General features: G+C 38.4%; 2 protein-coding genes across 15 annotated transcripts in view; one reads left to right on the forward strand and one right to left on the reverse strand.

Moving 5' to 3' along the window:
• The window catches only part of ZEB1 (zinc finger E-box binding homeobox 1), a 180,991-nt gene extending 160,355 nt beyond the window's left edge, over positions 1-20,636 (reverse strand). For 4 of the 14 annotated variants that reach the window (XM_072825506.1, XM_072825502.1, XM_072825500.1 and 1 more), the window contains exon 1: positions 20,481-20,598. Coding sequence is in view for 2 of the 14 variants with exons in the window: in XM_072825492.1 (XP_072681593.1) it covers positions 20,481-20,538 (58 nt within the window). In the remaining 12 variants the exon portion in view is untranslated. Of the gene's footprint in view, positions 1-18,282; positions 18,611-19,123; positions 19,310-20,480 lie in introns of those variants that run through there. The other 10 variants (XM_072825504.1, XM_072825501.1, XM_072825498.1 and 7 more) reach the window with 7 other exon arrangements.
• Positions 19,995-26,560, forward strand: part of ZNF438 (zinc finger protein 438) — a 401,908-nt gene continuing 395,342 nt past the window's right edge. The window contains exon 1 of the mRNA XM_072825512.1: positions 19,995-20,257. The gene's annotated coding sequence lies outside the window, so the exon portion shown is untranslated. The remainder of the gene's footprint in view (positions 20,258-26,560) is intronic.

Below are 26,560 nucleotides of genomic sequence, written 5' to 3' on the forward strand. Positions count from 1 at the left end.
AACATATAACATGAGCATATAGCTGTAGGAAGAGTTCTCTCAAGAACCCCTAAAGGCTCCACATGGGAATAAGGTTAGGGGTTGACCCATGGAAGGACTTTAATGCAGTTATAAAACTCTTGAATTTATACAGAAACTTCTGTAAGCTAACACATTCTCAAAAGAGTTTGACCCTCAATGGTAAAGAACCATTCAATGCTCTAAAGGATCTGTCTGATTCTCCTTACTCCTTGGTACATTACTTTCAAATATTACTACTAGCTTCTTCACAAATCACAATTGCATAATTTTCTCCATTCACAGTAACTATTTTATTGTAAGAATTTTCCAAAAGTACCAGGTCAACAACCCTGAATATTGCTTTCCTAAATTCATGCATGCTACTCTTAAAATTTCTGATTTTAAATTATGACTCTATGAACTTCAGAATAAGAAAGTCACTATTACCATTTATGCATATGGTCATATCTGTAATTAGACTAACAGGTACTTTTATCTATATATTTTTCTCATCCCGTGAATCTATGGGCGTAAGTTTCATTTTAAAGCAGTGTCTAAAAACATATCAATTGTTAATATTTTTTACATTCTTGGATAAAAGAAAGGGAATTACATAATCATTGCATCATTGTGTGACAGCATGCTAACAGCCCTTAAAATTAGTATGCTATTTAGTAAAGAATACTGAAAAACATGGCACATTCCCCTAGAGATGTTTTTTTTTTTAAAGCTTAGAGGTTAAGTGCACAATATGGAGCCAGAGTGCCTATGTTTAAATAAAGGCTCTACCTACTAGGTATGAGATCTAAGACAATACCTGTGTCTTAGTTTCCTTACCAACACAGTAAGGATAACAATATCTTCCTCATAGGGTTAGATTCTCTTTCTCCCCTCACTCTGCCCTTCCAGCCCCACTCACAGGGCACATACCCTCTCTCTCTTAAAAAAAAAAAAAAAAAAAAAAGAAAAGAAAAAGGAAATAAAAGAAAAATATAAGATAGGCAATACCTTTCTCAAACCTCTTAAAATGCAGCCAATAAACAAGAAAGATGTAAGGGAGGCCCGGGTAGCTCAGTTGATAAAGCAACTGATTTTGGCTCAGGTCAGGATCTCAGGGTCCTGGGATCAAGTCCAGCAAAGGGCTCCCTGTGCAGCAGAAAGTCTGCTTGTCCCTCTCCTTTTACTACCCACCACCTGCCCGAACTTCACTGCCCCAACCCTGGCTCGTGCATACTCTCACTCACTCACTCACTCACTCACTCAATAAATAAATAAATAAATAAATAAATAAAATAAAATAAAATAAAATAAAATAAAATAAAATAAAATAAAATAAAATAAAATCTTTAAAAAGCCCAGGAAATATATGAAGGTGGAAAACATGTAAATTTAGTGCTAAGAAAATGAAAAGAATGACAATTGTACCCTTTGAAATAAATGAATAAATACATTTGGAGTATCTCACAATCAGTGCAGAAATTATTAGGCTCTATTAAAATACAAAAATACTATTAAAAGACTAAAACTAGCAAAAAAAATTGACATTTGAAAATTCAGATTAAATATAAGTGTACAGGAAATACACAGCATTCTCCCCAAAATGATTCACTTTTCTTTTTCCAGTTACTATTTTTTTTTAAGATTTATTTATTTAGGGATCCCTGGGTGGTGCAGCGGTTAAGCGCCTGCCTTTGGCCCAGGGCGCGATCCTGGAGACCCAGGATCGAATCCCACGTCGGGCTCCCGGTGCATGAAGCCTGCTTCTCTCTCTGCCTCTCTCTCTCTCTGTGACTATCATAAATAAATAAAAATTAAAAAAAAAAAGATTTATTTATTTATTCATGAGAGACACAAAGAGAGAGGCAGAGACACAGAGAGAGTGAGAAGCAGGCTCCATGCAGGGACCCCAATGTGGGACTCAATCCCGGATCCTGAGATCACACCTGAGCCAAAGGTAGAAAGAAGCCCAACTGCTGAGCCACCCAGGGCTCACTCCAGTTACTATTTTCAATTATCAGTAAACATCATTCTTAAAATTAATTATCACTATTAAGTATGAAATAAATAATTCTATGAAATAAGCTTAAGGTAAAAAGAATACAATAATTATTTGAGTACTCACCATTCAGTTTAAAAAATAAGATAATTACTTTCACCTCTTGTATCTACACTGTGTTCCTTCCCAAATCCCTAAATTTTATATTTATCATTTCTTTTAGAGCTGTACTATATTCGTATTCTTAACATAACATCATTTTGCATGTTCTTAAATTTTGTATAAATGGAAATATGTTGTATATTCTTCTATGGTTTGTTTTTCCCCAACATTATACTCCTGAGATGGCCCAAGCTGCTGAGCATAGCTATAATTCATTCATTTCAGAATTGTGTAACACTCCACTGAATGAATATACCATGATTCATCCTAGTATTGATAGATATTTGAGTTGGTTTTTGTTGTTTTGGCATTATGAACAGGGCTATATTAACAACTATATACATCACCTTATCACCTGTATAGAGGTTTCACTCAGACATACTTAAGAACAGAGATATTGGATCATAGTGTACATACATCTTCAACTTTATTTAATGATGCCATTTTTTTCTGGTGCACATACCACTTAACATTACCACCTGCGCTGCGTATATGTTCCAGGTGCTCCATATTCACATAAACAGCAATACCATTCGGCCCCGAATTTTTGAGCATCTAGGAGGCATGAAATGCCTTTTCACTGTGGTTTTAATTTGCATTTCTTTGATTACATATGAGGTTGAATATCTTATAATGTGCTTACTGGCCAAATGAATTTATTCTTTTATGAACGGCACATTCAACTGCTTTACTTAGTTTTCTATTAAGTTTTTACCTTTATATTTAACTGTGTGGCAGATCTTCGTTTGCGCTAAATACTAATCCCCACTCTCTTTATGGTACTACCGGTGAAATTATTTTCATGAGGTGATATTTACCAATCTTTTGCATTGTGTTTTATACATTTTTATTTGAAATCATAAAACCATTCTATTGTCTATAGGAATTCTTAGTTTTATCTTAACTATATAATTACCTTATCTATATATTTAGATCTATAACCCAGTCTAATTTCTCTAAATAAAATGAGGTAGTGGCCCAAATCGATTTTTTCCACTTAATTAGCTAACTACCTCAACTACTGAAAGAGCCATCCTGTTTCCTCTGACTGGCAATACCAATGTCATTAAAGATCAAGTTTCTTTAATGAGTATCTTGCTATTATCCCTTGGATGTTTTAAAGAACTTGCTATATAACCTGTGTGGACGTGGTACACTTCTCTACAAGAATATTTTTCCTTTATATTTTAAGACTACCCAATTTTCTATTTCTTCTTCAGCTAATATGAGCTACTTTTTTCCAGGAATTTGTCCACTTGATATAAGCTTTCAATATACTAGCATAAAGATAACTATTCCTGAAACATCTGTAGTAACATCCCCTTTTTCACTCTATTTATTGCTTTGTGACTTCTCTTTTCCCTTGATTAATCTTGCCGACAGTTTTCAATTTTGTCTTTCCAAATCCATCTTTAGCTGCACTGTTTTGTCTCTGATTTACTTCTATTTTCTATTTCTTTAATTTATATTTATTTTTTAGTTCAATTGGGAGAATATTCTTTTAGTCACTTCAAAAGAATGCAGTTATTGGTTTTCAACATTTATGTAAGCATTAAAATCTATAAATTTTCTTAAAGTATCAGTTTATCACAGTTTATCATATAAGTTGTGATATATAGTATTTTATTACTGTTAAATTATATTTTCTAATATTCCTTACAAGTGCTTCTTTTACCTATGGGTTAACTGTAAATAATACATTTCAACTTCCAAACATACAGGAAAATTATGGTGCTTACAGCTAATGACATTGTAAACAGAGAATGTAGTATAATTCCAATCCACTGAAATTATGAAAACTGGTTGTATTTGACCAGGATGTTACCAGTTTTTGTAAACAGCTCTTACGTGCTTTTAAATAATTTTTTAAAAATAATATTTTAGAAAAGTATTCTGAAATGCAGTGTTTCCTAAATGTCCATTAATGCAAGCTTGTAAATCCTGTTATTAAGATCTTCTATATATTTTATTTATTTGGCAGAAGACAGCACAAGCAGGGGAAATAGAGCAAGATGGAGAATCAGGCTCCCCACTGAGCAGGGAGCCCAATGTGGGGCTCCATCCCAGGATCCCAGGATCATGATCTGAGCCGAGGGCAGATGCTTAGCTGAATGAGCCATCCAGGTGCCCAGATCTTCTATATTTTTAATTTTTCTCTGTTTATTCCAGTATTAAAGGGATTATTTTAAATAATTCACAATGCCGATGAACTTGCCTATTCCTCTGTGGTCCTATTTTTTGCATAATGTATTTTCAGAGTATATTATCAGGTACATAGCAATTTCAAATTATCATTGCTTTTATAATTATTTAGTGACTCTCACTCTCTAGGATAGTTTTTCCACAAAGCCGACTTCAGATAATATTAGCATAGCCATACAACACAATCTTACTTTAGTATTACCAAGCATATCTTTTTACATCCTTTCTATTTTCAAGTTTTCTATATCCTTTTTAAAGTTATGTTTCTTAAAAATAGTACAGATCTAGATTTTGTTATTTTAGCCAATCTGACAATCAGCTTTTGTTAACTGGAGCATTTTGTCAGTTTATATGTGCAGTAATTACTAATACATTTGCATCTACTACTAATCTTACTTTGTGCTTTCCTCTTACCTTTTTTCTGTATTTCTTCTCCTTCCTTCATTTCTTTCTCTTCTAGATTATTTTTTCTCCTCTACTAATTTGAAAGATACCCATACTATATCTAGGTTTTTATTCCTCATCTCAGAGATTTCAACATGAATACATAACTTAACCAGTCTATAGCTGATCAATAATTTTATCCTCCTCCCAGGTTTTATAGTTTTTGTCTATAATTGCCTATATTTACCATTTCCTGTGTTCTTTATCTTTACATCTCAGACCTTCCATCTGTAACCACTTTCCTCATCCGTGAGACTATGGTGATAAGGAACTCAAAGAACATAATGGCAGAAGTATGACCACTACTCTTACCTGACTGTTGACTCAATCAAATACAGTAAGGGCAGATGGAAATCCCCAAGCTCTATATGACCCAGGTGAACATGAACAAGATGGACATTAGTGTGGCCATGAAACCTTAAAATAGCTAATGCTTTGCTTCCCACCGCATATGCTTAATATATTAGTCTTAATATAATAGACACTCAAAGTTTGTCTTACTGCCCTGAACTATTTTTGGAGTTGGTACAGTAAAAGTCCTAATCTACTGCTAATGGAAAACAAAAAAAAAGAGGATGATATTCCCCACCAAAAAAAAAAAAAAAAAAAAAAAAAAAAGCTTGATGTGGTAGAAATTGAAATTATACAGCATTTTATGGGCTATTAAGTTTTACTGTTCTAAGACATAATACATAAAACAAGCATATAAATAAGGTACAGTAAGATATAAATTACTAGTGAAATGAAGTTAAGTTTTAAAGTTTAGATTAAAAAACACTCAGAATATAACTACAGAACACAAAAGCCCCTTACCATATAAATTATGTCACATGTGAAATATTAAGAAAAATGGTGTATAAATAAGGCATTTTTTAAAATAAGGCATTTTTATATAAATATTATTAATTTAGAGACTGAAACATGATAAAGTCTATTTTCTCAGCAACTGGACTAAAAAAAAAAAAACAGCGCTGTCTTTAATCTGTACATCTTGTAGCATATAGTGTAACGTGCAGAAAAGTTCAAATTTTTTTTTTTTGTTCAATAAGAAAAACTCCTATTAGGCCTACAGCTAGTTTAGATTAGAAACACTCAGGTAAGTGTTTTATTTTATTTGGAATGTGAAGTTTTGTGGATGGCCAGTTATTTAAATGCAAACAATAAAATATCCAGCTTATTTATCAGCCTAATGTATCATAGGCGGTCAGGTACTGGGATCGTGCCAGCTAAAAGAATGGCAAGGATTATCTAACTGTATTTTATTAAATATCTGGAATAAAAAACTGATATCAAAGCACATGTAATAGCTTCTACAAGATGGGACGTTCTACACAGAATCATTAATAAGTGCCAGAAATAACCCAAAAATTTATCTAGTAATAATAAACTCAAGGGATTTTTACATGTTTGAAGAACCATCATTAATGACAATAAAACTAACACATCTATACAAGCTGTGATTTAATGACTGGGAAAGAGGAAAAATGAAAACGTAATTCCTCACAATAGTGTAGAGTTCAGAAATGCATAGCCAACTTGATGCACAGATTTTAGCAACCAACTCTAACCAAGGCCACTTTTGCTTCTAGTAAAGGATGCTTTTTATTGTTACTGATGATGACAGAAGTGGTGTAGTGGCAGCACCATTTTAGAGCAATTACCACATAAATCTATTAACATTATAGTGTATATAAGCAAAAATTCAGGAAAGGACAAATCAGTTTTCCCACTTTTAGTAAAGCATGTACTCTTGAATTTTTAATCACTTAAAATTTAATACATAAGTTTTAAAGAACTTAAAGTTCTTTAAGTTCAAAGAAAACATAAGTTTTCTTTCTTTAGAAAGAAGATAAAATGATGAGCTATATATTTACATTCAAGTCACTCCTACTTTAAGATCTTTGGAAATTCCTCAACACTTTCAAGACAGAATCCAGTCATGGCAATATAAAGCTTGTTTTTTCTTCTCATTTTCTTCCTATCTTATTCTCTAGCCTCGTGTTTAGCTTTTCCTCCACTCACCCTACAGAGTTCAGCCAAACCTGTAACTTGCAGGTCCCACATTATGTGTATGTGTGTGTCTCACATACTTGTACACAATCTATTTCCCTACCTAGAGTAATATTTTCCACATTTTTACTAAGATAACCCACACACATCCTTTAAGATTTGGCTAGCCCCTCTATGTGCATGCATGCACATGTGTCTCATGTGCTTTTACACATTCTACTCCCCTACCTGGAGTAATATTTTCCACATTTTTGTGAAAATAACCCACACACATCATTTAAGATTTGGCCATCCCCTCTATGCATATGGGATAGAATATCACAACAGTTACCAATATATACTGTAAAGGTTTGTTTCTCTGTGGTTCCCCCCCCCCAGTATGCTGTAAGCTCTTTAAGTCAAGAAATTATATTTTGCATCTTCAGAGTCTCAGTGCTTAACACCCAGTAATCCATCATATTCATTCTACAGATGAACAGACTTAGGCCAATTAATAGCAAATTTAGTATTAGACTCAGACTTCTATCTAAGACTTCTCCTAGTTCAATGCTCTTTCCATAAATGCACCTACAGATACCAGATCAGAAGGAATTGGGTCACTAATGTCTAGAATGTTCAAGGCAGATCCAGAGCTAAATGGAGTATAGAAATGTGAGTGCTTTAAAAACAAAAATAAAACACAAGTTAGTTATGACAGATTTTCAAGGAATAGCAATAGGTGATAAAAATAAATAGAAAAGTCAGATAGAAAAATAGTCTTAAAAGTAAGAATTATGTGGGAGCTATTTCAGTGATATATACACTTTACCCATAAATATGAATAAGTAAATAAGTGCATCTGTAATCAACTCATCAAAGTTCAAAGGAACTAAAATAAACCTTTTTCTCTTTGACCATAACAAAATGAGGGGTAAAGTCAGTAGCTAAAAATTAATAAGATCAAGCAATTATGTCAAGGTAATTGGCATAATAATTTGTGCCAAGAAAAATCACCAATTTAAGAAGAAAGGATTGCAAAGGGATTAGACAAAGCATTTTTGAAGAAGTATCCTGTCCACCTTTCAAAATATACCAGAAAATATAAGATAGGGGAAAAAGGAAATAGAGTTCAGGTAGAAGAAACAGAAGTATATTCAAATGCATGGAAGGAAAAATAGGAATCTATAGTTAAAAGGAGGCAGGGGGAGTGGTCAGCAGACAGAAGAAATAGCAGGGATAGGATCATAAATCTGAGCCTTGTATGTCATGGAAAGAATCTTGGTTTTATCCAGCAAGTTACTAAAGATTCAGGGAAGGCATTTGATTAGGAGAAGGACTAAATGAGTTGTTTTTTTTACAAAGATAATTTTTGCATGGAGCCTGCATGGCAAAGAAGAGTAGGGACAAACAATAAGCCAGTGTAAGAGTTTGCATAAGAAATGAGGATCCTAAACCAACAGAGAGAGAAATGAAGAGGAAAAGACTGATTTGAAAGACATTCAGAATATAGAACTGACAGATTTGGTGATCATCACAATATGGGAGGGAAGGTAAACCCCTAGTTTTTAACTTGAGTGTAATACATTGGCAGTGGTACTAACAAGATCATAAATGATAAGGAAATTGTTAAAACTTGGTGGGAAATAAATTAGTTTAACTTTGGACTTGTGAAACTTGACAGTCCTGTGGGATACATAGATGAAGAAGTTGTACAGACAACTGTATATATATTTGGAACTCAATCTAGTTCTGGGCAAGAGATAAAGATTTTGAAAACATGAGCATATAGGTGGTAGCTAAAACTAAAAGAACTGGGTCAGACTTCTAGGTAGGATGTGTTGAGTGAGAAGAGAAGCAGCCCTGGGCAATGCCAAAGAGAAAGAGGCTCTAGGAAAGATGAATGGAAAAAAATGAGAATTTAAGAAAAGAGTAAAAATGTAGAAGTTAAGGAAGTAAAACTTTCCAGGAAAGTCAACAATAATAAACATAGAGAACTCAAGTAAGAGTAAGGTTGAGAAAGGCTGACAGGATTTGAAGTTCACTGGAGACCTTTACTATGTATTGCAGCTTCAGTGCAACAGTAGGGTGGAATCCTTATGCTAGAAACATAAAAGTGGTTAATGAGATGTTATTTTCAAATGTATAAAATTATGTCCCTTAATGAATTCAAGATAAATGTAGGTTTGAACAAATTCCTAAGTAAAGATAAAAGCTATGGCATGCAAAGAAGAGTTGGTATAATGCTAAACTCATTAAAACTGTGTAGGGAATAAGAGACCATGAAGATAACATTCTCTACGGGCACCCTCTTGGAGAATCTTTCTCTGAAATGCTAGCTTACTCAATGCTAAGACATTACTTATGTCTCTGTGAATCAAAAATGTGTCAAGGACATGAAAATTTCTGAAAATGGCATTGCTCTCAGTTCAAAAACGCATAAAACCAGGAAAGCAGGATTTGCGTTTCTCTACAATCTTGAGGTCTGGTTCTCAGCTGGGTCCTGAAAAATATTTTTTAAATATTCAAATAGAATTCTCACACAAAACTTTGATTAGTAAGGTCAAGGTTTAACCTCCTGCAAACTATTCAGAGCTACCTCAGGCAGGCTTGTAGATGAAAGATCAAAACTGGTTAAGACAAAAATTAACCTGCAATGGATCATAGGTGTAAATGTTAAAGTTATAAACTTTTAAAAACACGACGGAAAAAAATCTTGGAATGAGCAAAGATTTCTTACAACACAAAAATCACAAAGGCCTAAGAGAATAAAATTATGAATTGGACTTCATCAAAATTTAAAACTTTTGCACTTTGAAAATACCTTTAAGAAAATCAAAAGATAAGCCACAGAAAGGCAGAAAACATTTTAAACACCTATATCCAAAAAAAGAACTTGGATCCAGAATATATAAAGAACTCTTAAACCTTAATAATAGAAATAATAGAAAGATAAGCAACCCAATTAAAAATGGGCAAATGAATGAAACAGACACTTCACAAAAGAAAATACACACGTAAATACATAGTAAGTACATCAAAAAAATACTCAAATATCATTATAGTGAAGTCCAAATTAAAAACCAAAGAATACCATGACATACCTATTAGAATAGCTAAAGTTAAAAACATGGACAAAAGTCTGTAAGGATTGGAACAACTAGAACTTTCATAAATTGGCGGTTTCTTACAAAGTCAAACATATACTTACTATGTGACCCAGCAATTCAAATCTTGGGTATTTACCCAAAAGAAATATAAGCATATATCCATATGAAAATTTGTATGTAAATGTTCACAGCAGCTTTACTCTCTCTATACTAAAAATCAGAAACAACCCAAATACTTTCCCATTGTAGGTGAATGGATAAACAAATTATGATACATTCATTCAACAGAATACTACTTGGCAATACAAAAAGAAAGAACTACGGACTCATGCAGTAACATGTATGAATCTTGAAAATATCACATGAGCAAAAGAAGGCAGACCAAAGAGTATATACTCTATGATTCCATTTATAGGAAACTCTAGAAAGAGTAAATCTAATCCCCACTCATCAAAAACAGATCACTGACTGCTTGGGCTAGACTGTGGAGGACTGACTGAGAGGAGGTGTAAGAGAACTTTTTGGGGATGATGGAAATATTCTATAGCTTAACTGTGGTGGTGGTTACACACACGTGTAAGTATGTGGAGAGTCGTCAAAATGTACATGCATAATGATGTATGTAAATTATACCTCAATAAAGTTTATTCACACACACACACAAAATGGTACAAGTTTAGCTTTTGTCTTAGGACCGCTCTGATCTATACCACAAGCACATAACTATGTATTAAGAAGACATACAATCATCTTCTTAAAAATACTCTCAGCTAAATGAATGAATCTGTGTGAAAATCTGTGGACTCCACACTCCTTAGGGCATTCAAATATGGAACATAAAGTTTAGCTTTCTTGGGCCTGGGTTCTTTGTTTTATGAAACAGAATAGCATGGGGACATTATCCTTAAAGTCCATGTAAATATTACAAATAAAAGTAATATGGTAAGGTCTCCCTCAATATAATACCCCTTAAAGAGTCCAAGGCAGCCTTCCTCAAGCTGAAAGATGTATCACAAATAGCATTAACATACCATTTTCTGTTACTCATTTAACAAAAAGCCTTATCCTTAAGGCCAGAACAGCTAAGCAATGTTTAAGGTCAAAGCTATAGAAACAATGAATAAATTTTATAACTACATCCTTTTAGACTGAAGTTATATCAGAGTTAATACTAGACAAAAGAATAAGAAATTGTCAGTTGATGGAAGATATATTTAAACCAAATAAACCTGGGAATCCCTGGGTGGCTCAGCGTGGCCCAGGGCGTGATCCTGGAGTCCCAGGATCGAGTTCTCCCTGCATGGAGCCTGCTTCTCCCTCTGCCTGTGTCTCTGCCTGTGTGTGTGTGTGTGTGTGTGTGTGTGTGTGTCTCATGAATAAATAAATAAAATCTTAAAAAAAACCATAATCAAATGTAAGTAAAATTTTAAACAAATACATACAAAGCACAGTGCTTGATACTTCTCATTTAGCCTTCCCACCTCTGAGATTATCATATCCATTTTACACACGGGGAAACTCAGGCATAGGGAGACTAACTTGATCAGGAGACTCAGCTAGCAAACTACAGAATAACCCAAACTCTTAACCACTCTGCTTCTCTTAAGAAAGAAATGATAAAGAAAAAAGGAAATCCTATATCCAAAAGGTGAACTTCAGATGCATTAAAGACTTAAACATGAAAGGTAAAATTACAGAACTATTAGAAGAAAACATAGGAAAATATCTTTGTAACTTGTAGATCAGGAAGGACTTTTTTTAAAAAAGGATTTTATTTATTTATTCATGAGAGACACACAGAGAGAGGCAGAGACACAGGCAGAGGGAAAAGCAGGCTCCATGCAGGAAGCCCGACGCAGGACTCGATCCCGGGACTCCGGGATCACACCCTGAGCCAAAGGCAGACGCTCAACTGCTGAGCCACCCAGGCGTCTCGATCAGGAAGGACTTTTGACTGCCTACAAAGTAAAAAATTTTAGGCACATTAAAATTAAGAATTTGTGTACCATAGTCAAAGTCAACACATGACTGACAGACTGGAACGATATCTGCCATATCTAAAACCACCAAGGGATTATTATCTCAGAGGATTCTGGGAAATCAACCAAAAAATGGAAACCCAGCCAAAATGAAGGGCAAAGTGTATGAATAGGCCAGATATGGAAAGGGAAACTCAAACGACTAGCAAGGATATGAAGAAATGATCAACCTCCCTGCTAAACAGAGAAACATACATTATAGCAACCATAAGATTTCATTTAACAGTTAAATTACTAAAATGTAAGATGTTCTACAATACCAAATGCTAGCAAAACTGGGAAAAAGTAAAAATTTGTATACATTTTTGGTGACAGTAAACACTGGTGTAGCCATTTCAGAAATAATCTGGCATAATTTAGTGATATTAAATATGTGACTAACCTATAGCACAGAATACCAGACCTGGATATGTATACCCAGAGAAGTTTTTCCACAGCTGTTAGCAACACGTATGAAGATGTTTATTACAGAATAATTTTTACTCAAGAGTTGGAATCAACCTGAGCATCTATCATTAGGGGAAATGATAATCTGTGCTACATGCAAACCATGAAATATTGCTTAGTTAGAATCAATGAATTAAATGTACATAGAGCAATATGAACAGAAGAAAGTAAAATATATATCAAAATATATAGATGTAAAACATACAAATAACAACATTACTTTCCAAGGATAGAGACATAACTAAGAATATATATAAAACACACTAGATTGGGTACAAGTGAGGGTTGGGAAGGAGTTGAGATGGGGAATGAAGAGTAAAAATTATAATCCAAATAATGAGGGTATGCCTCTAAGAAAAACTAACCTAAAATGTTTTAAATGATATAGTTAGGCCAACTATTGAATTTGATAAGTTTATGCAAATGGTTAAGAAATTCGCTTTTCTGGGATGATTGAACATTCCTTACAATACATCTTGGTTTTAACCATGATAAATTTGAAAATTCACGGCATATAGTTCTTCCTTGTTGCCATCATAGATAAACATGTCCAAATGTTCTAATAAAAGGGATACTGAGCTATGAACCCGAAAAGCTGTTAGTTTAGTCCAAGGTAACTAGTAAAAGGAACCTGGCAAAGTCATTTACCTCCCTGAATGTTTGCTTACCTGAAAAAATAAATTTGAATGATTCTCCAAATCTCTCCAGCTCCAACATTATTTCATTCATTTTCCTAATTAATATTTATTCATATAGAATTATTTTCTCTCTCCCCAACTGTTTACCGCTACCCCCACCAAAACAGTAACAGAAACAAACAAAACAAATAAAAAGAGATTTAGAAAAGAGATGTAGCAATAGAAGTGAATAGCAACTTAGCTTTTTAAGTTAGAAAGAAGAAAACACTGAAGAAATACAGTGATTTTCACAGCCTTTTCAAGTATCTATGGCAGAGTATTTCAGCCCAAGTTCAGACAATCTACTCCCTGAAAGATTTACCACATGTCACTATTACCTCTTCTAAAACCTAAGTTAAAGTCTCTCATGGAATTTCTACTTGAAGGCCCTAAACTTCAGCTTATCTGTATCAGTTTTCAGATTAAAAAAAAAAAAAATGAGATCTCTAAAGACCCCTTCTATATTAAACATGTAAAATTCCAAAAGAAAAATGAATCTTTAATTAACAAACTAGTCACACTCTGAGCATTTAACAAATAACCAAGCATTCAATTAGAAATGAGGATTAAATGTGGGAAAAGACCTTAAGAATAAGGAAAATCAGAATATACCATAAGTTGGTGACCATGAATAGTAACTGAGATATCTAAAAAATAATAGTATCACATGTTATAAAAAGAAAATTAAAATCAGAATATTAAAAATAACTAAAAACCAAAATTAAGATAGTTATTCCAAATTTCAAATACATAAAATCTGAAATTATATTTTAAAGGGGAAAAGAGAAGACTTGAAATTTCTTAGAATACAACAACAAACATGAGGAATTGACATCATTCTGGTATTTATCTCCCATTCACATTTAATTTTAAATACGGATGGGAAAGAGGGGTGGGGAATGGGAATTAAGAGGTCACAAAACATCTGTTACTAATAATTCCAGCACAGATGTAGTTGTTACTGCAGAAGAGATGACGAAGTTGTTCCCAGGCTGCCATACCGTAAGGTATGGCTCCTACCAACAGCCATAGTTATACTCAAACTCCATGTATCAAATCTCAATAAATATGTAAAGTTAATTATGAGGGGAATTGTCTATATGGACAGATACATGCAATCTCTATAAATATAGTAGGCACGTATTAAATAACAGAAAGATGTTTGAAGAAATAAATGAGATAAAAATAACTTCTGGGAGAATGAGCAATCTAGTAACATTTCACAGCTAGAATACATGTGTAGACTTAAACTTGGTTGTTTTTGCTCCACCTTTTGGCATCTTTTCCAATTTACCGACACCTAAATGATATACTTCAAAAGAGGTTTTAACAAAATTAACAAAGCGAATTCTAAATATTAATTTTTTTCTCTGAAAACAATTGTAAGGGAGATTTTACTTATTAGAGAACACTTTTACATTTAAGTGTTATAGAATATTGCCATATTTTCAAGCAACCAGTTCCATATTAACCAGCAGCATAGCCCACCTGCATGAATGTTAAAAATCTAGACCTGCTCACACACACACTGAAAACTTTCATTAGTTAAAATTGATATCCTAAGCATGCTGCCTTTAGGAAAACAGTTCTGAAAATACTATACCATCCAAAGGAAAGATTATTTCCTAAAGTAATACCTATGGGATAGATTACATTTTAACCAGGGTTACTAAAAACTTGTTCTGTTAGGTGTAGACCCATTAATCTTCTTTCAACTCACATCTAGTTTAATATTTTACAAGTAATATGTATAAAATATAGCCTTCTAAAAAGTGTTTTTTGAAAATATTTTATTTCCTAACCAAGGTACTTTTCTAGTTTATGATTTATAAAATTTTCTTTTAACAACTATCACTTTTATTCTAGTTTCTAGCTCTATTAGGAACAGATATTTCGCCATAAATTAGTGATCATGCCACAAACATTAAGAAACCTTTTCCAATACCAAATGTTATTCTACAATTTCATCAAGTCCTCTAACCTTTCATTGCAGTTTTACATATTTAATGCACATCTTCTTCCAACATCTTCTCCTCTACTACAATTCAATACAGGTAGTTGAGAGCGGTTAACAATATAATTCCACATGATGTTGCATCTGTGTTTACATATGGCTCTAATCACATGCTTACAAGTAATTTATACAGGGGAAAGCAAAAAAAGAAAAAAAAATCACAATTATGAGAAATAATTGTTATTTTTAAGGTATCATTCCCAATGTTATTGAACTTTCTCACTTCTCACATGATTCAGTGCAACTACAACTGCAAACAGAGGGCATAGACTTTCAAAAATACTATTAATTAGAGAAAGAAAAAAGTAAGAACAAAATATTCCATATTCTTTTACCTAAGGCTCATCTTAACAAATGACTGATGCTTTCAATTTATAAGACGCTTTATGTTTTGCTCCATGCCACAATCATGTATGTTATGGCTTTGTGGTAAACTTCTTCAGTTCATAAAAGTAGTAAGTGAATCACCTATTTACTACCGAGCTCTAGGAATTAGGTGAACACCAAATTCAAGAAACATCTGTCAGGAAATGTAAAACTATATTTATACACACACTCTCTTTCTCTTTCTCTCTCGAAAAACCATGACACCCTAAAATGAGAAATTCACACAGGCTTACCTGATAATTCAGGTAATTCCTACTTTAATTCAAGATAAACAGTACTACTATTGCATTATGAGATTGCTGTTGGTATATTTATAGAAACACCATTAAAAATAATTAGGGAAATAAATACGTGTAACATTTGACCTAACAAAAGCCTTCCAAAAGTTTACACTTAAATTAGTGTAATTGTATGAACACACACCAAAAAGATATTACTAAATACATTAAGTCTCATGCAGTTATATATATTGAAAGTTATGCCAATTTACAGTTGTTTGAAAAGAATTCCTGAATACAAACATACAATAATTATCAAACTACAGACATTTTTTGCTGCATTTAAAACACTAAAGCAAAATTATATTTCTTAATTTACAACTGATAAATGTAAAACTTATACTCTACCTACTTCTTTTTTTTAATTTTTATTTATTTATGATAGTCACACAGAGACAGAGAGAGAGAGGCAGAGACACAGGCGGAGGTGAGAAGCAGGCTCCATGCACCAGGAGCCCGATGTGGGATTCGATCCCAGGTCTCTAGGATCGCGCCCTGGGCCAAAGGCAGGCGCTAAACTGCTGCGCCACCCAGGGATCCCACTCTACCTACTTCTGATTCTTAACTAGAAGGGAAAGGAAAAGATAAAATCTAAAAATCACTACCATCTGAGTGACTGCTGGTTAACACCTTATTTAGAAGTTGTCTGCCCAATCCATGTATAGTTTAAGTTATGGAAAAATAATTAGTATTAACAATCAATTAATTGCAACCTTTCTTAACCATAGATGTTACATCTTTTAACATCTAAGATCTATGTTTTTAGGGAATCTTACAAAAATAAAAAGGTTTAAAAGTATAGTAAATACGCTAAATAAATACATGTTATTTTCCAAATATAACATAAAACCAAACTTAAAAAAAAACAATAATACAACTGGACTAAAATACGACTAAATTGATAGAAATATTAACCTCAGTATTTAAAAAGCTCAAATTTATAAAACTGTTCAAGTTAAAACATTCCTACTTCTTTCTATCTTAGCAGACTAGAAAACGCTTATGCCTAATTTTCCCAGGGCTAGTTTTCAGTAACACTAAGACCCAAAATTACACCAAAGGTCCCTATTAATGTAGAGGTCCCAATCAACAGGAGATAGACTTATGGTGCTGCTACACCAATAATCACTTTTGTTAGCATCCTCTACTGGCGGCTTCCAATGACAGCAAGTGGAAATGGTGCAAATGACAGAAAAATACGTACCTGCTATTCTATCTAAAGTAAATTAATCAGCATGTGGTCATTAGCAGCTAGAGCACATTTCTCTCCCTGCCCCCCATCCCAAATGTATATATACATACATATGAAAACCACACACAGAGTGAAGTGGAAAATTAGAAGACATATTTTTAAAATACAACAAAGCATTACATTACAAATGGTAAAAATCAATTTTACGCAATTCTAATGCCACTCCTTTATAGATAACTAACATCATCACCATAAAGTTACCACCTAAGGTTTGATGCTTGGTCAAACCTTGCTCAACTGGTTTACCCCTGTTAAGTTACATTACTTGATTCTCCTATTAATATCCTACTTCGAAGATATATTCCAGAAGGGAAATTAAAATGTTTTACTGGAGGCTTAGCAGTAAAATCTGCATATCTTATTTTTAAATGAACAAAAAATTATTTACATATAAATAACAACATAAAGTATCCCTGGGACTGTTGCCCACTGTACACATCATTTATTCCCTCATTAAAAAGATTTAAGAGTTAACATCTTTCATGCAATTCTCTCCAAAAAACAACTGCAACTTAAATCTGACTGCGTTGCTAAGAAATATTTAACCAGCACCTATTCTGAGGTTTCACGACACAATGGCATATAACTTCATTTTTAATTTGCAAATTATAAGGTTTAATCAAATAGCATGGCTGTAATCACCGGCAATGGATGAAATGCATTTGAGAACAAAAAGAAATACAAGGACAGAGCCAAAAGTGATGAAAATGGAAGATACCTGTAGTAGTATGGTGCTATCTTAAACACCTTTTGTTTTCTGTGAGTAATGCAGACTGCAGACAAGACATTTTGTGCTAAATAGCCCAAATCTGTTTTTCTAATATTAAACACAAAGGAAAAACACTGACAGCAAGCATGGTAAATAAATCCCTCCCTTGAGAATGAAAGCAGCAGACAGGAGGGGGCTGACATACATGCAGGAGAAAACTAAACACCATCTTTTTTCTACCTGCACAAGTTGCCATTTGCTGCAGCGATCGAGAACCTCTTTTCCTGTTGATTTCAAGTACCTTTCAGGATAGCTTTTTTCCCCCTTAAGTCATCTGTTGATATGCCTTATGAGTGTAATATTCATATCACGGGATCTTTAGGAGAAAAATCCATTCTTTCCTGTTCAGGTAAACATGTTTACAGCAGCTGCACAGACGCTGGGTGGTTCAGACTCACATGTCACACACATGTCGTCAGCAACAAGAAAAGCCCCTTTCTCCGGCGATGAACATTTTAAATAAGGTAAAAAAAAAAAAAAAAAAAACCAAAACCAGCAGCCCTTTCCGAACCAACTTACCTTTCATAAAGCCACATCAGCAACAGTGGCAACAGCTCAATATAGCACACTATTTGACGCTAAAACAGGAAATTAAAATTGCAATAGCCTATGCTCCGCTCCTTGCTGTAACAAGTCATCTCTCCACAATGACGATACCAAATATTAGTTATCAGTCATCATTAACAGACGTCTTTAAAATGCAAACGTTTATTTGAAGAACTAAAATCATTCACCAACGCAGTGATTTTAATGTCGGCTCAAATACATCAAAAATATTTTTACGATTGGAAGGAAACATCTTGAAACAGCTTAAAATCTTCGTATCTGCTTCTAGACAGGAAATCCCACACAAAAATCTAAAATTGCCAGGAAAGGTTACAAAACCTCGCGTTTCGCATCCCAGAGCGGAGGGAGGAAAGCAGCCCAGGAGCGGGGGTGGGGTGGGGCGGGGGGAGTGCGAGAGAGTTTGTACTGAAACACGTATTTCCTCATTTTCTGGAAGAAACAGCGATCCCATCATAGGCGCATTAATTTCCCTACAGTTAAAAACTCGTTTAAAAAATCCCGTGGGCAGCCTTAGGAGCCCCCGGGTCCGACATGCGCGTGTAATTCCTTATATAGCCTCGGCGCGGCCAGCGGCGGGCCGGTGCCGCCCATATTATACAAACAGGTACCGGGCGGCGAGGACCTCGCCCGCGCCCCCGCGCCCCGCGCCCCCGCGCCCCCGCGCCCCCCGGTCTCGCCCCGCTCGCCACAGGAACCGTCCAGACAATACCAGCCAGCAGACATGTCGCTGCCGCACGAGACGGAGGGAAAGCACAGAATCGCCCCGAGATAAGCAGAAATAGAATCAACTTACAACGTCTCCCCAAACTGGACAAGGCGACTGTGCAACAACCACATGTTCGGGTCTCGCTCTCTCTTGCCGTCCGTATCGCTGTCTCTCATTTCTAAGTCCGAAGTCAGGCCGAGGGGTGCGTGCGGCCCCGGCACCGCGGCGCCCATCGATAATCCCCGCAGCCGCGGCGAGGGCAGCGGACCCGCGCGTCCGTCGGTCCGTCCGCCCCTCCCCCACCCTCCTTCCACCCGAGACCGAGCGCCATCCCAGCTCCATTATCCGGCTTCAGCGCTCCGCGCGTCCGGCCCAGGTAACAACTTCCCCAAAAACCGAAAGAGAACAGCGAGGCGTTCGCACGGAGCCCCGTCCCGGCGCGGGGCAGGAGTGTCCCCCGGGGTCGGGGATCTGTCTGTGGTGCTTCCCGGCCCCCAAGACCAGGTAACAAGTCCACAAGCACGCCCGCCGCCATCCACGCGGCTCCCACGGCGGCAAGTAGGTGCCCGCTCGCGCCCCGGCCGCCCCGCCGCCCGCCAGCTCCCCCGCGGGGCTCGGCTCCGGGGGCCGGGCCCGGGCCGGGGACACGGGGGCCGGAGGCGCGGGGAGGAGGGGCGCTTTAGGGACCCGTCCGCCTGCGCGCCTCGCCGGCCGGTCACAACTTTACCGCCGCCGGCCGAACCCCGTCCGCCCGTCTGCCCGTCCGCCCGCCCGCCCGCCGCGCGCCCCGCCGGCGCCCGCGCACACGCGCGCACGGACGACACGCAGCCCGCCGCCGCCGCCGCCGCCGCCCGCCGCCCGCCCTCCGCGCGCCCGCAGCCCGGCCCGGCCCGAGCCGGGGGCCCGAGCGACGCCGCCGGCCGGGGCCGGGCGCGCGGAAGCCACTCTGCAAGGGCAGCACCGGCCACAAGTTTGTTCCGCGGCTCCCGAGGGCCTCCGCGCCGAGGGAGAATAACGCGGAGGGGGCTGAGAGGAGGGGGAGAGGGGAGGCGCCGAGGGGCGAAGAGTGGGGAAAAGTGCGAAAAGAAGCAACAGCCGCTCCACCCGGGACCAGAAAAGTGGCGGCCGCGTCCCGGCCGCCCGCCCTGCGCCGGGGATGCGGCGGCTAACGGTCCAGGCGGCGGCAGGGGCGGCAGGAGCCGCTAGGCGGAGAGAGACCAGGTAAGAGACATAACGGTTCAGGGAGAGCGAGCGGCCGCGGCGCGGCTCCGGCAGCGGCGGCGGCGGAGGGGGGCACAGAGCACTACTTTCTACTTTCCCACTCCACTTTGCCCGTCCCTGCCCCGGCCGCCCCCAGCCCGGCTCGCCCCCCTCGCCCTCGGGGGCGCCCCGGCTGCCCGGCTCCCCCTGACTCCGCCGCTCCCCGGTCCCCTCCGCCACTCACCGTTATTGCGCCGCGGGTTCGCCTGCTTTCTGCGCTTACACCTGGGGCCATCCGCCATGATCCTCTCGCTTGTGTCTAAATGCTCGAGTCACCTCCTCCCCCTCCCTCCCCCTTCCCCCCACCCCTCCGCCTCCACCCCTCCCCCCTCCCCACCGCACCTGGTTTACGACACTCGCGGCTTTACGACATCACCTTCCTAACACCTAGAGCCGCTCGCTCTACGGCCGGAACCTTGTTGCTAGGAGAGGACGGTTTGCGGCGACCGTAGAAGCAGCTGAGTTTGAATGGAGGGGAGAGGGAAAAGTTTCCTTCAGGTGTTGGGGGACCGGGGAGGGAGCGTTGGGAGGCTGTGGGGACGCGGTCAGAAGGGTGGCGGGCGGTCCGAGTGAGAAAGGTAAAGTAGGAGGCTCAGTGGCGCTGCCCCTCCGGACTGGCCACACCCGCCGCGGCCGCCTGAGGTGCGGACGGGTCTGGCTGATCCCTTCAGGACCCGGTCCCCCCGCTCGGTCAAGGCTGGGCTCCGCGCCCACGCAGCGAGTGCTCGCTCAGCGCACGGTGGGGCGCGGGAGCGGGTTGTGCCCCAGGCCCCCGGGTGGTCCCCGGGGGCAGCGGGAGGGCAGGTGCGGGGGGCCCGGCGAGGGCTCGCGGCGTCACGAGGGAGGCTACCGGACCCTGACCCGTACGCGGACTCCCCTCCTTACGCGGACGCTCGGTTCCCCCCCCCCCGAGCGAACCGGGGTGGGAAGGGACTTCGGGCAGATAGAGCTCGAGCTGCACCGAAAGACAGGCGAGCAATTCCGCTTGCCGGCGACAGCGGCGGTAAAGCGGAATGAATAATACGCACCCGGCCGCGGTCTCACTTCCTCCTGCGCTTGGGGCTCTCACCTGCTGTCACCTCGGCCGCCCCCGCCCCGTGCCCTGCCCCCCTCGGAGCGGACGGGGCCAGGATCTGACGGCGAGAAACCGGGGCTGACAGATGTGGCCTCTGAAACGGATGGATTGTTGATCTTATCTCCAGCCCCTGACTTTGTACAAGTTAGAAGATTTCCGAAATACCATAGACGTTAACACTCCAAATCCCGAAAAAGTCAAGTTCTCGGTGTCCGGTAGGATTTAGCTTCCCTTCCTCCCCCCATCCCCCACGTTTTTCCCCGTTCAGATGGGGAAATGTCTTTGGTAGCAGCTTCATGGAACAAAATGAGCTGTATTTCAAGTTGTAAATGAGGCATGTGAAAGTTACTGAGAAAGAGATGGAGGATACTGAAAAGTGACGTACGGCATTACCAGCACGGTGCTGTCACGTAGTAGGTGCTCACTCAACACGTTTACGTCTATGATTTTTGCCATACCTATGGCAAAGATTATGGTGTTTTTAAAATCATCCTTTAAAACTCCAGAATTTTAGAAGATCCATTAATAATCTCTCCAAACCTTTCAACTGAAATAAATTTACATTTGAAGCCTGGTAATTTAAAATTAGAAAGTTTAATCCTGAATATAGATGAAATTCTCCCTTCCACATTTTCTTTGGCATTTTGAGAAGTGAATGCATTATTTATTAGGGCATGAAATGTGACTGTAAATATTCTTTGCTATACATTATGCCTATACATCTACTCATCCTCAGTGCTGAAACTAGACTCATTACTCTTGACGAGTACATTCAGTCCTCAATTTCCTTAATTATTCCCTGTTAACAAATTGTGTATGTCAGAACCAGAACCATGTCCCTGTTTCGCTTGGTTCGGGTGGTAATTTTTTCCTGCCTTCTAAAAGCTGTACGGTGTTCTTCAGTTGCCTTCTGAATCCAGCAGTTCCCCCACCACCACCACCACCACACAACTCTTTTACAGGTACCCTAATTTCCAGTCCGGGAAAGCAAAACAAAACAACTTTGTACTTAGCACACACTACCTATTCCTGAACTTAGGAACTATTAATCATGTCCTTTTCTCTTTCTGAACCGTTTGTCCCATACCTCCCTAACTAAGCTTCGTTCAACGTTCGTCTTCACCTTAAAATCAAAGAAACAAAGGGACAAGTAGGTAGTCATTGTCTTCCTTATTTGAATGGTTACTGGTTTAGTTAGCTTGGCCTGGATTTTTTCTGTACCCCCATCACCTAGTGGAGTGCCTAGTTACATAGTACTTGCTCAGGGAAATATTTCTCAAATTAATATTCTTGATCTTTCCAATAGAAAGTGATTGTTTATCTGCCTTCATCACATTAGTTGTTAGGAACAGTTGAAATCATGGATATGAAGGCTGATTAGGGTCATTTATATCTTGCCTTATTTTGAAATTAATTGATGTTGATTTTAGTGTCTCCATAATGGTTTTCCCCAAGTGATTAACTCACTTCTATGTTTTAAATATGCACAGGAAATATTGTTCTCCTAAATCTTCTAATATAAAATTTCAGGTTTGTAAAGTCCTGGGATAATAGTATACATTACAAATTGAATATTTGATTAGTACATTTTGTTGACTGTCATATTCCCAAAATTATTGAAATCTAGACTGAAGAGAAAGCAGACAAAAGTAAATCTCAGGATAAAATTGCTGCTTTAAGCCTGAGCATGTGTAATGGTTGCTGCTTCTCTCTGAAAGAGGCGGAAAAAATCTTTAAGTTTAGAAAAGTAAGAACTTTATTAAAATTTATCTTTACTTAGTCCATTACCTCAATTAAAAATTTAGGGCATTTAAATCAACCATGGTAGGGATACTAATAAGAATTTAACATGTAACTTACTGTTGATTTTAGTTATTAGGATGTCATTATGCAGTATATATTCAACATATTTACTCCTAATTTAAGTGTAAATGTTAATATTCTGCTTCTAGTGTGCACTGGGATTGCATTTGCTGAAAGAGGTATTCTGCTAAAAATGGATTACAATCTTCTTTAAATATATAAAGAAAATGAAAATGGGTAGAATACTCAGTGCCGAATTTTTTTCTATAAATTTTTCATAAACCCTTTGCACCTGCTATTTACTTTCCATGTAAGATCCATGTATAAGTTAGGATAAAATTTGACAAAATTATTTTGAGTTTAAGGTGTAGATATTTCATGGTGTTCTGCATCAAGCATGTGATTTTCACATACTTCACTTCCTGAACACACTAGGAAGTATAACTTATAATATGATTCTATAATCTTCATCAAAATAAGTTGGTTTTCTTTGAAAGATAACATTAATTACACCAATTAACTTAATTACATTACCATGTAATTTTAATCGTAGAGCTTTGAAATGAAAAGAATAAATTTGATGCAGGTTATCCATCAAAGTACAGAATTTAGAAGTCCCTTAATGTTGCCCCTCAATCCTTTGCTTAATAGTGACTCTGGACATGGGGTTTGCAGTGAGACAAAAGAGGGCAATGGCGGTTTAACTGCTGCAAGTTTGACCAAGTTCTACAGTTGCTGAGTCAGGAAGGAAACATGACTGCAGAGTGATCCAGAACCAACAGCGGCCTTAGGGACCCACACCAACTTTTCTAATAAAGTCTCCCAGGAGGTCATAATAGGGACAGATTTTTTCTCTGAACCTCCATGTGGTTTTATGATATATTGCACCATAAAATGATTTTTCCCTCTAGGGAATAAGGCTCCTAATATAAGTCAATGAAATGTTAACACACAGCACTTCTTATCTTGGCGGCATTTTTTCAGGAACATGTCTAATACAGAGTGATATAAGTATAAATAAATGTAGGAAAAGATGTTTGAAGTGTGTCAATGAACATCCGAAAACTAAATCTAATCTTTCCATAAAATCACAGTAATTAATATGACTGTTTTCAAATGTTGCCTTCATGAAAGATAGATAATAGTTTCTAGTATTTTTTTTTTCAAATTTTTATTTATTTATGATAGTCACAGAGAGAGAGAGAGAGAGGCAGAGACACAGGCAGAGGGAGAAGCAGGCTCCATGCACCGGGAGCCTGATGTGGGATTTGATCCCGGGTCTCCAGGATCACGCCCTGGGCCAAAGGCAGGCACCAAACCGCTGTGCCACCCAGGGATCCCAGTTTCTAGTATTAATATCAGAACACAAATAACTTTTTTTGGTATGCTTGACAACTATAGGTAGGTAAATTAGAGAGCAACATGCATATTCTGGATTTGAATGAATTTTAGGTATCTTACCAGAGATCTGGTCTTTTCCCCCTTTGTTTCTATATATGTTTTTTCTCTGACATCTTGGTTGGGTTTTTTTGTTTTGTTTTTAGCAGCTGACTAGTTCTGCAACAGAGTATAGCTATTTTTTTGACCTATACTCCACAGATCCTGCTACAATCACTACCACTTTTCATTCCTTGGAGTATATTTATTTAAAATACTTGCAGTCAGTAACAGGTTTTAGATGTCGTACAGTTGTGTTAAAGTCACGTGAAAAGTTGGCAATAAGAAACACTATTCAAATATATCCACAACTTAAGATTACTGATCAGACCCTCCTCATTCCTTCTTATGCCTTTGTTTCTAGATCACTCTCTTTATCCTAATTACATAAATAGATCACAGATTCTGCCCTTCTCAACTGTGTTATGTTTTAATCATTCTCTTCACCTTTGGATAGCCTAGGTCTAACACATCTATTTGGATCAGTTCCATTTCTCTTTGTTTTATTTTATTTTATTTTTTAAAAATTTTTATTTATTTATGATAGTCTCACACACACACACACACACAGAGAGAGAGAGAGAGAGAGAGGCAGAGACACAGGCAGAGGGAGAAGCAGGCTCCATGCACCGGGAGCCCGACGTGGGATTTGATCCCGGGTCTCCAGGATCGCGCCCTGGGCCGAAGGCAGGCGCCAAACCGCTGCGCCACCCAGGGATCCCCATTTCTCTCTTTGTTCAAAGTTTTTGAGTCATCCCAACTCTCTAAAATGCTTTGATTTCTCATATTCTGGTATTTCTCTGTCCCTCAAGGTCCATTCTCTGTATTTCTCTGTTCTTAGAGGCTGATTTTTATGGACCACAACACCCAGGCTCCTTTGCCCTCTGGTTTCTGTTTGGTTTCAGCCAATTTGGAGGCCTTGGCAAATGATCACAGGAAGGAAAGAGAGAGGTCAGGATATTTATTTCCCCTTCCCTTCCCCCCGCCCCCACTCCCTCCTGCCTTTCTGTGGCTTTTGGCAGTAGCTTCATTCCTCTACCTAAGGCCATGGCTCTAGTCATACAAGTCTGTCTCATGGCGACTGGTCTTGGCAAGTTCCAGAAGTTGCTTCCCTCTGTCCCTTCAGGCCTACGGATGGCAGTGGTGTCCTTGTGTTACAAGTCCTTGGGGACTTTATCCCTTATTGGTTCCCCTAAAGCCAGCCCACATCTCTGTAAATAAGTCTTTTCATCAAGCTGTCTTAAGTTTACCCTTTGAGTGTGCCATTTGTTTCCTGCTAGGTCCCTCAGTACTACACATGGCGGTGAGGGGGGCGGGGGGGGGAATGTATTTAGCCCTCTTTATCAACCAAGAATTCTATTTCTGTTGGTCACAACACTAAAGTTTGAATACCAAATAAATATGTCATTCATTGACCAAGTATATACTCATATTATACTGTGTGTACATGCAAAATCTGGCAAATACTTAGAAATATGCCAGAGTCTATTACATAGTAATTATTTGGAGACTATTTGTAGAATGAAGGCCCCTGTGCTAATGATCTGAAATCTAGGAGATGCTACTTTTATATACTTAAGACATGAAGGGGAAAAGAAGATCACAATACCACAGTATTAAAGTAGAGATAGCTGGTTGTCCCAGCATATTTCTTCTACTTAATAATGGAATCCTCCCAAGGCCACTTGAATGGTCTTTGCATGTATCTAGGTGCTACCATGCTACTCAGTTCTGACCAGTGACCTTTAAGTGGAGGTGACATATGTGATATTGAGGAAGTCTGTCCTTCAAAAGGAGGTGGTTAACCTTTCTTTTCTTAACTGGTTGCAATCAGACCTGCTAGCTAGAGCTCCTGAAGATTAAGAAAGGTAGAGAGGTAGAGCAACAAAATTAAAGGGGCCTGAGTCCTTGACACAATGGAATACCAAAACTAGCCCTGAACTGCCTAC

Source organism: Canis lupus, chromosome 5 (assembly GCF_048164855.1).
Source record: "Canis lupus baileyi chromosome 5, mCanLup2.hap1, whole genome shotgun sequence".
NCBI classification, from domain to species: domain Eukaryota; kingdom Metazoa; phylum Chordata; class Mammalia; order Carnivora; family Canidae; genus Canis; species Canis lupus.